This window comes from Thamnophis sirtalis, unplaced genomic scaffold (assembly GCF_051295495.1).
Source record: "Thamnophis sirtalis isolate CommonGarterSnake01/CBP01778 unplaced genomic scaffold, rThaSir2_p1.2 scaffold_3, whole genome shotgun sequence".
NCBI lineage: Eukaryota > Metazoa > Chordata > Lepidosauria > Squamata > Natricidae > Thamnophis > Thamnophis sirtalis.
Window position 1 is genome coordinate 31,150,491 of NW_028261383.1, and position 13,915 is coordinate 31,164,405.

Here is a 13,915-nt window from a genome sequence, read left to right on the forward strand (position 1 = left end):
CATGCCCAGACTCTTGCTTCGCCAGAGCGAGTAGTTTTCAAATAAAAATGCTCACCTTGTGCAAATAAATAACAAGCATCTTGATTTGATGCAATTTGGAATTGCAGCTCATTCTAGTCTCCTTTCCTAGCTCCATCTCAGATTGTAATTTGCTACAACCTCTCTTGTCTTTTGCAAGACACTGAGCTTGTCGATTGAAAGGTTGGCAGTTTGAACCCCTAGTGCCACGTAACTGAGTGAGCTCCTGTTACTTGCCCCAGCTTCTGCCAATCCAGCAGTTTGAAAGCACATAAAAAATGCAAGTAGAAACATAGGAACCACTTTTGCTGGGAAGGTAACAGTGTTCCGTGCACCTTCAGCATTTTGTCATGTCGGCCACATGATCACAGAGACGTCTTCAGACAGCGCTGTCTATTCGGCTTTAAAATGGAGATGAGCATCACCCCCTAGAATCCCTTCTCATGATTGTAGGTTATATCCTTATCCTTCTTGATTTAGAAAATATGTGTGAGGAGAAACTATACTTTATGGGAGATTATTCTGAAATGTTCTGCTGTGGTTTAAGAGGGCCATACAGACCTGGCCCTTTTCTTCGTTTTTTGTCAAGGAAGAATGGTGTCCCTTTCAGATTATGTGGCTTTATGTTTCATTCCCAATCAGAATTATTTTATTTATTTATTTTGGCCACCCTTGCCATCTTCTCTTCTTCATATCTGTCTGTTTATACTTGTGAACAGTCCATAACTATTGGGAGCTGGATGACATACAAATGGAATAAATAAAAAGGTGTTTTTTTAAGCAAATCAGTCAATTTGGTGTTTACATTGACCCTAAGCTACCTGAAAACCAACAGCATCAAGAGGAAGACACTAGCAGGAAAATGACAGGTGTAAATCAATATTTCTCAGTCTTGGCAACTCTAAAACTGAGATTAAGCATGCTGACTCATTTTCTCTAGAAATTGGGATTGAGAAATTCTGGGAGTTAAAGTCCATACTCTTTAGAGTTGTGAAGGTTGAAAAACACTGCACTAATAATAATGGCCATCTGGATACTCTTGGCCACCTAATGAGAAGGAAGGACTCACTGGAGAAGAGCCTAACGCTGGGAAAGATTGAGGGCAAAAGAAGAAGGGGACGACAGAGAATGAGGTGGCTGGATGGAGTCACCAAAATAGTAGGTGTGAGTTTAAATGGACTCGAGGATGGTAGAGGACAGAAAGGCCTAAGCTGTGATGGCGAACCTATGGCACACGTGCCACAGGTGGCATGCGGAGCCATTTTTCAGGGCACGCAAGGCTTGCCCTGTCAGCTGACCAGTGCACATGCGCGCGCTGGCCAGCTCACTTCGGCCTTCTTTTGAGACAATTTTTTGCCCTCCAGAGCGCAAAAAAACTGACCCTACAGGCAAACTAGAAGTTCAGGAACAGATACTAGCATCAAGAGCAATAGTTGCTGAGATAAAGAGAGAGAAGATATACTCGGTTTAGCATTAAACAAAAAGTCCCAGCCATCCCCAATTCCCAGCTGTACCTTTAATTCAAGAATGTTCTTCCGCTGGTGGCACTGGCTCCTTTTCAACCGCTTGAGATCTTTCTCAAGAGGCTCAAGAGATGCCTTCAGCTGGTCCTACAAGGAAGAGAAAGTTCAGATCTCACTTAAGATGAACACCAGCATTTGACTGATCACAGGACAATTTTATACCTCCAGCCAAAAGTTCTGCTCAGCAGCGCTTAAAATTCCATCAGACCTCTTCCCCCAACCAGCACTAATTAGCATTTAATTGGTTAGTTAAGAGTGTTTTATACTGTGATAGATTTAGTTAGCAATATATTAATTTTTATTTTCCCCTGCATTTATTTAAATGTTTCTCTTTTTCCTTATGGAATTTTTAGTCTTTCCCTCCCCCTCCCTCCCTCTCTCCCTGCAGGTACCGGTAAATCCTCAATTAAGGATTTTGAGACCACAATTGAGCCCAAAATTTCTATTGCTAAGTGAGAAATTTGTTAAATATATTTTGTCCTATTTTACGACCTTTCCTGCTACAGCTGTTAAGTGAATCACTGCAATTGTTAAATTAGTAACACGGTTGTTAAGTGCATATGGCTTCCCCATTGACCATGCTTGTCAGACGATCACAAAAGTACATCACTGCAATCATCATAAATATGAACCCCTTACCAAGCATCCAAATGTAAATCACATGACCATAGGGATGCAGTGATGGTCGTAACTGAAAAATGGTCATAAGTCACTTTTTTCACTACCATTGTAACATAGAACAATCACTAAGCAGACTGTTTTAAGTGTGTGTGTATGTCCATGTATGTATGTATGTATGCATGCATGCATATTATTTCATCCACCCACAATCTTCTTTTGACTTCAAGGGAAATCAGAATACAGGCAGCCCTGTTTATGACAATTGAGCCCAACATTTCTGTTTCTAACCGAGACAGTTGTTAAGTGAATTTGGCTCCATTTAATGACCTTTCTTGCTACAGTGCAGTTGTTCAGTTAGTAACACAGTTGTTAAGTGAATCCATTAGCCACCTAGTGGTTAATATATCAAATAGTGAATCTTCAGGAAGTGGAGAGAGAGAGATGAGAGAAAAAGAGAGGGAGGTTGAGAGAGGGAGAGAAAGAGAGTCTTGTTCAACCAGAGGCCACCTTCTTTCTCCTCCCAGGTCCAGTTCTCACCTGATAGGTCTGAACCGCATTTTTGATGGGCAGGAAGTCGTGTCCCCGGTGCTGAGGTAAGTCCCGGCAGATGACACAAACAAGCTCTTCATCTTGGTTGCAGAAGAGCTTCAGGGGCTCCTCGTGTTCCTCACAGAAGAACCAGACGGCAGTGCCACTCAGCTGAGCCCTTTCATCCAGCTTCAGAAGCCGGGCCTTCTTGGCCAAGCTGCCGAGGGCTCGGTTCACGTGGCGCAAAGTGAAGGGGTGGCGGCACTCGGGGCAGAGCCCATGACTTTGCCCTTCGGGGATGCAGGGCTCCAGGCAGGAAGCACAGAAACTGTGGCCGCACTCCAGTATGTGGGGCTCCTGAAAGAGGGAGAGGCAAATGGGGCACAGCAGGTCTTCGGTGAAACTGGACACTTCTCGTACTGAAGCCATGTTGGTCGATTTAAAGAGAGCCTGAAGAGTTTTCCCAAGTTAGAACTGCTTCTAATTCTTCCTGTTGAATAAACAAAGAATACAATTGAAAGAGACCTTGGAGGTCTTCTAGCCCAACCCCTTGCCCAAACAGAGGACCTTATACCCGGGATGGTGAACCTATGGCACGTGTGCCACAGGTGGCATGAAGAGCCATTTGTTAGTGCACGCGAGGTGTTGCCCTGTCAGCTCCAGCTTCTTTTGTCCATGGGGCCATTTTTCGCCCTCTGGAGCCTTCAGGGAAGCTCCGGAAGCTTCCGAAGAGTCTCCGGGGAGGCTATTTTCGCCCTCCCCAGGCTCCTAGAAAGCCTCTGGAAAGCTCCTAGAACCTGGGGAGGGCGAAAAAAGTGCTGGGTTGCACGCACAGCATTATGGGTATGGCATGCCCGCGCACGACCTCCCTGTGCTCCACCCGCTTTTGGCACGCGAGCCAAAAAAGGTTAGCCATCACTGCCCTATACCATTCCAGACAAATGGCTGTCCAATTTCTTTTTGAAAACCTCTAATGATGGAGCACCCACAACGTTTAGAAAGGCAAACATTTCACTGGTTAGTTGTTCTCACTGTCAGGAAATTTCTCCTTAATTCTAGGTTGGATCTGTCCTTAACAAGTTTCCATCTGTTACTTTTTGTCCTGCTCTGGAGAATAAGCCAACCCTCTCTTGTCTGTGATAGCCCCTCGAGTACTGGAAGACTGAGGCAAAGGGGCGTCTGCCAACCCAGATAGGTTTAGGTTTCGTTTTATTTATATGCCGCCCTATTCCCAACGGGACTCAGGGCGGCGCACAAACCCAAGGGGGGGAAAGGGGAACACAAAAACTAGAAATACAAGCATTTAAAAAATAACCAACAGCCACACAAATCGAGAGGGGAAGGGAACTCATCAACCCCAGGCCTGCCGACACAGCCAGGTTTTAACGGCTTTTCGGAAGGCCTGGAGAGAGGTGAGGGTCCGAATCTCTGCGGGGAGTTCGTTCCAAAGGGCCGGAGCTGCCCTTTAGATTAGACTTGGACACCAAAGTTATGAATCCTAAAACTACTTTTCTTTCAGGGTTACAGAAACAGAGCCTGCCTTTATCCTAAAGTGAACCAGGAAGGATTAACCCTGAGACATTTTCTCAAATTGCATTCCTATTTTGGACACAGAAATTTCTTATCTCACCGTTGCCTGGGCTGTGTCGCTTCCTCTTCTTCCTCAAGGTGATTCTCACAGCCTGGTGCAGGGCAGAGGGGAAACCCGTCAAAGTGTCAGGCCTGCTGCCAATTAAACCTCTAAATAAAAAACATCCTCAGCCCCATCTGTTGAGAAAGGCATCGTTTTATTAGGAGTGTGTTGCAGTGATGCATAGCCAGAAATGAGTATCTCACGCCAAAAGCCCTAAGTTTAACCTTCCCCTCCCTTAGTTACCTCCCATCACCCACTCTGTGCGACCAATCAAGTTCAGGCAGGATTTTTTTGTAATGGCCAGTTGTGTACAGGAAGGTATGCAGCTAGTATGCCAAGTAACCTTGAAACAGCAACTCCAAGAGATGCAGAACTTAAGTTTTCCTGCTTTCCTCACTGCTGCTGAAACTTAATTTTCATTTCCCCCCTTGCTTTCTTCCCTCCTCCTACCCCTGAATTCATGGCAGTCTGTGGAAGCAGAAGTATAAAATGATAACAACAACAACAACAACAACAACAACAACAACAATATTGGTTAATCTTTGTTGAGATTCACAGGCTTTGGGGCTGGTTAGCAGCTCAACAGCTCGAGTCCTAGCCAAGGACCTAGGAACTGTTAGGGTAACATCGGAGGAATAAGCTGTTCCAAGTAAGGTGTGTTTTTTGTAGAATCAGAATGTTCAAGTCTGATTACTACTACTACTACTACTACTACTAATAATAATAATAATAATAATAATAATAATAATAATAATAATAATAAACTCTGCCGTTGCCGGTCCCAAACTCCGCCGTTGCCGGTCCCAAGCCCGGATGAGAAAGGAGGAAGGTTGGGATCAGGTTGGCATCTGGTCCCGTAAAAAAACCCCTGCCAACCCATACAATATGGTGAAAAAAACGAATAAGAATTCCATACCGCATCGGTCGTCGCGCGGGTTAACAAGGGCCGCGGCGGATGTTGGGGTCCCTGGACATCCGTCGACAAGTGGGCTACAAGTGGACCAGCCAACAAAACGACAAAAATATAGTGCAGATGAAAACTGTGCCATAATGGCCTGTTACTACAACTCAGAGCCAGAAAAAAGAGGCTATTTAAAGCGAATGTATGAATTATGGAAACAACAATATCCAGATTCAAATGTTAGTGAACAACATCTATTAATCGAAGTAAAGAACAAAAATCTACTGAAGGCCCAACAGACAAAACAAGAATACAGAAAAGATGTGATAAAATCAAGAATGGAGAGTTGGCAGAACAAAGCACTGCATGGTCAATTTCTGGAAAAAATAAAAGATAAAGTGGACAGTGAACAAACTTGGTTATGGTTAAAAACAGGTACATTAAAGAAAGAAACAGAGTCACTAATCCTGGCTGCGCAAGAACAAGCTATCCGCACAAATGCTATTAAGGCCAAAATCGAAAAATCCTCTGATGATGCCAAATGCAGACTTTGCAAAGAAGCTGATGAAACTGTTGATCACATACTCAGCTGCTGTAAAAAAATCGCGCAGACTGATTATAAATTGCGGCACAATTCAGTAGCACAAATGATCCATTGGAATTTGTGCAAAAATTATAATATTAAAACAGCAACAAACTGGTGGGAACATCAGCCTGAAAAAGTCACCGAAAATCAGATGGTCAAGATCTTGTGGGATTTCCGTATACAAACGGACAAAATACTGGCGCATAATACACCAGACATCACACTGGTTGAGAAAAATAAGGTCACAATCATAGACATCGCAATACCAGGTGATAGCAGGGTCGCCGAGAAGGAACATGAAAAAATTGCAAGATACCAGGACTTAAAAATCGAAATTCAACGACTATGGCACAAACCAGCAGTGGTAATTCCAGTGGTAATTGGCACACTGGGTGCTATTCCAAAAGCACTGGAATTACATTTAAAACAGCTAAAAATTGACAAAATCACCATCAGTCAAATGCAAAAAGCCGCACTGCTTGGATCTGCACGCATATTACGAAAATACGTTACGACGTCCTAGGCCCCTGGGTGGGGCCCGACTAGTAACCAATGCCAAATCCGGCGAAACAACTGGCTGCTGTGATACAATTGTATAATAATAATAATAATAATAATAATAATAATAATAATAATAATAATAATAATAATAATAATAATAATAATACTTTATTTATTAAACATGAAACTCAGTCAACTGAATATTCGAAAATGCACCACAAATACCATTGACTGGTGCTAATGGTTGATACAGGTTGCTGCCAGTGTCCTAGGTATCAACCAAGTACCTTCTTAAAATATACAATGTTCCGAGTAGCTCAGTTCTTTGCAGTTCTGCCTGTGTTATTGCAGGAAGCTGCAATTTGTTGATGTATCTTATAAAATTCTTGGACATGGTACTGTTGGAAGAAATGTCCTTCTGGGTTCGGCTCCAGGTGGAAAAAAGACACTGGAGACATGGAGGCTGCATGGAAAGATGGTTTTAATGGTGGACAGGACCACATGGTTTGAGTTCCTGAACAGAAAAGGCAATCACATGCTTCAATGTGGTGGAGAAGAGAAGAGAAGGGAAGGGAAGGCAAGGAAGGAAGAGAAGCTGAGTCCCTGGTTTTATGCCCTCTCTGGCCTTTGATCTTGAGCTTGTATTCTGATTGGTTGTCAGACTCCCATGGGCCCATGCAGGGGCAACTCTTTAGGCTGCATTTTGAATCCAGGTTTGGTTGAGTTCTCAGATGCCATGTGGGGAGTTGGGTAAAAGGGCCAATATTATCATGCCTTAATCCCATTACTCTGGAGCTGAAGGGGAAAATTCTTTATTATGTAAAGTGGACTAGCTCAGACTTTAATGGCTAATTGACAAAGGGGAATGGGCAGAAAGCTGCAAGCAGCTATTCTGTCTTTTAAAAGATGTTTCTTTCTTTTCACCTCCAGAGAAATATTCTGCCTTTTCCATATTTCCTACTGTAGGAAGTTATCATCCAGCCCTCCCCCAGAAAAATGAAATATCCTAGGAAATATGGAAAAGGCAGAATATTTCTCTGCATGTATCTCAAGGTATCTGAGGGCAGAACAAGAAGCAGTGGGTGGAAACTAATCAAGGAGAGAAGCAACTTAGAACTGAGGAGAAATTTCCTGACAGTTAGAACAATTAGTAGAACAACAATCAGTGGAACAACTTGCCTCCAGAAGTTGTGAATGCTCCAACACTGGAAGTCTTTATGAAGATGCTGGATAGCCATTTGTCTGAAACGGTATAGAGTTTCCTGCCTAGGCAGGGGGTTGGACTAGAAGACCTCCAAGGTCCCTTCCAACTCTTCTATTATTTCTGGCAAGGAACAAATCAGTTTCCTGCACCTTTTTTACTTTCAGAGGTTGTAAATGTTTTCTCATCAAATCAGAAAGAGGGATTTGAGCAGCATGCCACAATACTTAAATCAAGTCCTCAGTCTTTTATTTTATTTTTAAAAAATAATGACTTGGAAAAAACAGAGTGCTGAGCTCCCCTTCTTTTTGGGAATGTTGAGAGATATAAGCCTCTTCTTCCCTTTCTCTCACATATCTCAGTGCCCCCTAGGACCATGGTGGCAAACCTATGGCATGCGTGCCACATGTGGCATGCAGAGCCCTTTCTGCGGGCACGTGAGCCATTACCCCAACGCAGCTGCACCACGCATGCACATGCGTCTCCCGCTGGCCAGCTGATTTTCGGGTCTCTGCCACATATGCATGGGGGGGCAGGGGGCATGCGGGAGACACATGCATATGCACGAGGGGGTCACACACGCATGCGTGGGGGAAGCATGGAGGGGTGCTGTGCACCCCTCCTGTGGCCCGTTTTTGGTCGCAGGAGGCTGCAGGCAGGCCTACTAGGCCCAAAACAGGGAACGGGGAGGTGTGCCACCCCTCTGCCTGTTTTTGGACCCAGGAGGCTGCAGGGAGGCCTACTAGGCCCAAAACAGGCAACAGGGAGGTGTGCCACCCCTCTGCCTGTTTTTGGTCCCAGGAGGCTGCAGGCAGGCCTAGTAGGCCCAAAATGGGGTGCATGGGTGTGTGTTGCACACGCATTGCATTATGGGTGTGGGCGCTCGCTCTCAGCATGCGATGACAAAAAGGTTAGCCATCACTGCCCTAGGCCTAGAATGGAAATGTTTCTCTCCAAGTTCACAGTTTCTCTTTGAGAGGGAAAGGCTCCAAATATTCAAAGGAGGACCAAGCCTTTTCTTCTTTGTAGCGGCAGAACTGAAATCACACTCTTTCTCCAAAATGGCAGCATTTAGCACTGCTAGAAGGAAGAGCCTCAGTTGGCGAAAAGTTTGATGACATTTGATGAAAGGTGTGATTGCGTGCAGCCATAATTGGTTGGTTGAGAAAATCTCTGTGTGCAAATGCTGATTGTACAAAAGGAAGGAGTTTATGCAGTTGGGAAGTTGACTAATTTCCTATTGTTTCCTGAGCATTTCTGTTATGTATTGTATATAGTGTACAAAGTGTCAGTTGAAGTTCTCAGTCTGGTCCTCTGTTGGAGCCGGAAAATACTCTCTCCTGATTGGTTGTTTGGCTGACAAATTTCCTATAAAAGGAGCTCTGTCAGGTAGGGAGTTCAGTTGCCTCACAGGCAGTATTGAATAAAGAGCTGTTGGAAATCACTCTGGGCTCACCTCCATTCTTCACCCAGAACTTAACAGTTCCCATACCAGTAGAAAACAGAAAACAAAGAAGCTGAGATGTCAGGATTCAAACAGTTGGGCACCTGTTGCATAACAGCGAAGTCCATGGGAAATGGGAAGCCAGATTCACCTCAGTGATTCACTCAATGAGGCAACAAAGGTCGTAAAATGGGGCAAAACTCAAATGTCTCACTGAACAACACAAATGTCGGGTTCAATTGTGATCATAAGTCAAAGACCATCTTTATTCATTTACATTTTTTGGCCTCCTGACGCCAGTTGGACTTCTTATCCCAATATAGTTTTCAATTGTTTCAAAGTTTGGTGGTGAACAGCATGTTAGCTGAGGAGGAAGAGCTCCTGGTGTTGTTCTAAGCATCAAACCTGGAAAAAGCATGCAGAAAAAAAAGCAGAAAGGTTATTCTCCAGCAATTGCCCAAGCTTTGAGAAATAATGTGTTGATGAAAGAAATGTCCTTCTGGATTCGGCTCCAAGTGGGGAAAAAGACACTGGAGACATGGAGGCTGCTTGGAAAGATGCTTTATTGTGGACAGGACCACATGGCTTGAGTCCTGAACAGAAAAGGTGATCACATGCTTCAGTGTTGGTGGAGAAGAAGAGAAGGAAGGATAAGATGCTGAGTCCCTGGTTTTATCCCCCTTTGGCCTTTGATCTTGAGCTTGTATTCTGATTGGTTGTCAAACTCCCATGGGGCCATGCAGGGGCAACTCTCTAGGCTCCATTTTGAATCCAGATTTTGTTGAGTTCTCAGATGCCATGTGGGGAGTTGGATAAAGGGCCAATATTATCATGCCTTAATCCCATCTCCCTGGAGCTGAAGTGGAGAACTCTTTATGATGTAAAGGGACTAGCTTTGCCTTCTTAATGGCCCATTGACAAAAGGGGGGAGCCAGGAAGCTGCAGGAAGTTTCTCTTTAAAACGTTTCTCCCTTTTCACATCCAGAGAAATATTCTGCCTTTTCAATATTTCCTAGGATATTTCATTTTTCTGGGAGAGGGATGGGTGATAACTTCCTACAGTGTGAAGGAAAATGAAGTGAAATTCCAAGGTCGTTTTGCTTTGGGAAATGAGGCAGCCCTGTGGCTTTGCAAAGCAGCTCTGAGAGAGACCTTTGCTGGCTCAGTCAGATTTCAAGCAAAGCGAAACATCTTTTCCTTCCTTCCCTCGTTTTAATAATAAACCTCCATCTGTTATTAATTTTAGAGGCAGAAGAGGGCGCTAGTGCTTAGAAGAGAGGGAGCTTTGAAAGTCCTCCTATACTACGATTTAGAAACAGAAACTAAATAATTTGTTTTTTTCATTTGGTAGCACACTCCGGCGAGGTAAGAATATTTTTCTCTCAATCTTTTGCAAGCTTATAAAATGAGCACAAAACGTTTGCTTTTTGGGTAGTTTGTTTTTATTTTGATCGTTTTAGCCAAACTGCTTTTGTTTTCTTAAATATCAATGGGTTCTAATTAAGACATTCCTCTAAGTTAATTTAAGGGAACTAGTTTAGTGTGCTAGTTAAGGCATCGGGCTAGAAACTGGGAGACTGAGTTTTAGTGATGCCTTAGACGTGAAGCCATCTAGGTGATCTTGGAACAGGCCCCCTCCCTCGGTCCTAGAAAGAAAAGGCAGACAAGGGCAAACTGCTTCCAAAATCTTGCCAAGAAATCCAGGAATTGCCAGGAATCAATAGTGACTGGAAGGCAACTGAGTCCATTTATCCCAACTTGGTAAATACAGTTCTTTATCTGTCATTGAAGAATCCCTGTGACCAAGGATGGAGAGATTAACTATTTCTCTTGTAAGGAGGAGAAATTGTAAATGCGAAAATCCTCCTGTTCACAGCTTTTTAAGACACTCAGAAATCAATCAATCAGAATGGAGCTGGAAGGGACCTTGGAGGTCCTCTAGTTCAACCCCCTGCTCAAGCAGGAGACTTTATACAATTTAAGACAAGTGGCTGTCCAGTAAAACCCCTTAAAAACCTTCTAAAAACCTCCAGTGATGAAGCACCCAGAATTTCTGGAGGCAAAGCTGTGCTGCTGGTTAATTGTTCTCACTGTTAGGAAGCTTTTCCATAGTTGCTTATCTCCTTGATTAGTTTCCATCCATTGTTTCTTGTGTTGAAAGAAATGTCCTTCTGGGTTCGGCTCCAAGAGTGAGGGACGTGTGAGAAAAATATATTTGATGTTCTACTCTTGCCTTCAGCTAGAGATCCCCAATGTTTTGAAGTTAGGAACCAACTTGGAATTTTAACTGAACCTAATTGATACCAAAATCCACCTTCTCAAAGTTTTCTTTTTATGGTGTACATAGATCCATGGATAGAGATTGATACTGTGAACGGGGCTTTTCAAGTTCCTTATGAAAAAAAAATATTGAAAAAGGTCCTTATCTAAGTCTCCTAGCAGTCATGGGATAAGAAGATTTTTTTATGTGGTGAAATCAGAAAGCAAGAAATAGGATTAATTAGTGGGGGTAAGGGTTCTTGGGAAAGGAATTTAAAAATTGCTGCTTTTAAATTGTTCATAAATTATTTTGACTTGAAAGCATTGAACATTCCTGGATGATAGCAACCTTTTCAAGGAATCAGAAACCAAAATGATTCTGAACCATTCCGGAAAGATCACTTTGAACCCAGTGAAAGGTCAACCGAATAGCAAAAGCCATTTGTAAGTAAGAAACAACCTGGGTCAGATGTTTTGGCTGGCCCACCAAACAGCTGCCATCAGCCTCCTCTTGGTCTAGAGATAGTTTTGCCTGACATTGGGGGCCTTTTGTAGCACAGAGGTCAGGTAAACTTATTATCTATAGAGCTGTAGTGACGCAGTGGTTAGAGTGCAGTATTGCAGGCTACTTCTGCTGACTGCCGGCTGCCTACAATTTGGCAGATCGAATCCCACCAGGCTCAAGGTTGACTCAGCCTTCCATCCTTCCGAAGTGGGTAAAATGAGGACTCAGATTGTTGGGGGCAAGAGGCTGACTCTAAACCATTTAGAATAAGCTGTACAAGCACTGTGAAGCTGTATATAAGTCTAAGTGCTATTGCCATCTTGTACGTTGTATAAAAATGAAGCAGAATGATTCAGCTTCTCTAGAGCAGGTCTAGTTATGAGTCATGGCTGCCCCTGGTCAGGCTTCAGAGGGTGGGATTCAGACAGCCTCCTCCTCCTCTTTGCAACTGGGTCTACTTTAAAGGGACGATGCACCACAGTTCCTTCTCTTGGGGAAATTCACGAACATGAGAATCCAATTTTAATATTCTTCTCTTGCCTTCAGCTAGCGCTCCACAATGTTTTTAGAAGGTAGAAGAACTAGGCCAAGATAGAAAGTTTTAATGTACCATTGATTCCAGAGGTCATGTTTCGTCAAAGGGCTTGTCACCACCGTAATTGCAGGTAGTCCTCAAGTTACAACAGTTCATTTAGTGACCATTTGAAGTTACAACGGCACTGAAAAAAGTCACTTATGATCGTTTTTCACATTTATGACCATTGCAACATGCCCATGGTCACATGATCAAAATCCGGACACTTGGCAACCGACTTGTGTTTGTGACAGTTGCAATGTCCCAGGGTCATGTGACTACCTTTTGTGACTTTCTAACAAGCAGAGTCAATAGGGAAGCCAGAGTCACTTAACATCTGGGTTATTAATTTTACACCGCCAGTGATTCAATTCAATTCAAACCTTTGTCGGAGTACAACATGTGTACAATAAGATTGGCTGAGCCTCCCTTCATGCAAACCCCCCCCCCCCCCACACACACAATACAACTCACAGTGAAAGACCGAAAAAAAATCCCTAGCCCAGTGAATCCTACTAAGTCATTAAGATTCATTTAACGACTGTGGCAGGAAAGATCATAAAATGGGGCAAAATTCACTTAACAAGTGTCTCACTTAACAACAATTTGGGTTCAATTGTGGTCGTAGGTCGAGGGCTACTTGTATTAATTCTTGCCACGTTGACTCTTGGCAGTTACTTGGACAAGTCCCTGCAGTATATTTGGCATCATTTTTTTCAGACGTAGCTTGCCATTTGCTTTCTCTTTCCTAGGGTGGGTGAGAAGGTCTGGCCTAAGATCATCCAGTTGGTTTTTATGCCTAAGGCAGGACTAGAACTCAAGATCTTCTAATTTCTAATCTGGTGCTTTTAACCAGTATGCCTAATTTGTGCTCATATAGTACCAAAGGTCATAAGAAAGTTCAGTGTTGGTATCTTCCACCCAAGAGCTGGTGGCCTAGCAGTTAAGACGATGGGCTGTCAACCGTAAGATCAGCAGTTCTAGACCCAAGTAGTAATGTATGATGGGGTGAGCTTCCATTCTTGTCCCAGCTCTGCCAACCTAGCAGTTTGAAAACATGTAAATGCAAGTAGATAAATAGATACCACTTCAGTGGGAAGATAACAGAATGAGCCTTGGTGGCACAGTGGTTAGAATGCAGTATTTTAGGCTACTTTTGCTGACTGCCGGCTGCCTGCAATTTGGCAGTTCAAATCCCACCAGGCTCAAAGTTGACTCAGCCTTCCAAGATTGGTAAAATGAGGACCCAGTTAGTTGGGGGCAAATATGCTGACTCTGTAAACCGTTTAGAGAGGGCTGTAAAGCACTGTGAAGTGGTATATAAGTCTAAGTGCTATTGTTATTGCTATTCTGTATGCGTCAGTGTATAGTCAGTCTGGCCACCTGACTACGGAAGTGTTTTTGGACAAAGCTGGATCCCTTGGCTAGGAAATGGGGATGAGCACCATTTCCTAGAGTCAGACTTGACTGGACAGGGCAAATCTTTACCGATCTTCTGTCTTTTGGAGCCTAAGGCACACCATTAGTTATATCATAAATCAGATCCCACCTTCTCTTTGAAATCTGCCTTGTGTTTTTTTTCCCCTCTGCAAACCAGGCTCTGCTGTGATTCAGTGAAAAT

General features: G+C 43.5%; 1 protein-coding gene across 1 annotated transcript; it reads right to left on the reverse strand.

Moving 5' to 3' along the window:
• Positions 1-830: 830 nt before the first annotated feature.
• On the reverse strand, positions 831-3,175 carry LOC148047830 (zinc-binding protein A33-like). Its single transcript, XM_087708163.1, has 3 exons — positions 2,700-3,175; positions 1,533-1,628; positions 831-839 (listed from the first exon to the last, which is right to left on the reverse strand). The coding sequence occupies exons 1-3, from the start codon at positions 3,117-3,119 to the stop codon at positions 831-833; spliced, it is 525 nt and encodes a 174-aa protein (XP_087564289.1). The 5' UTR covers positions 3,120-3,175.
• Between the last annotated feature and the right edge of the window lie 10,740 nt (positions 3,176-13,915).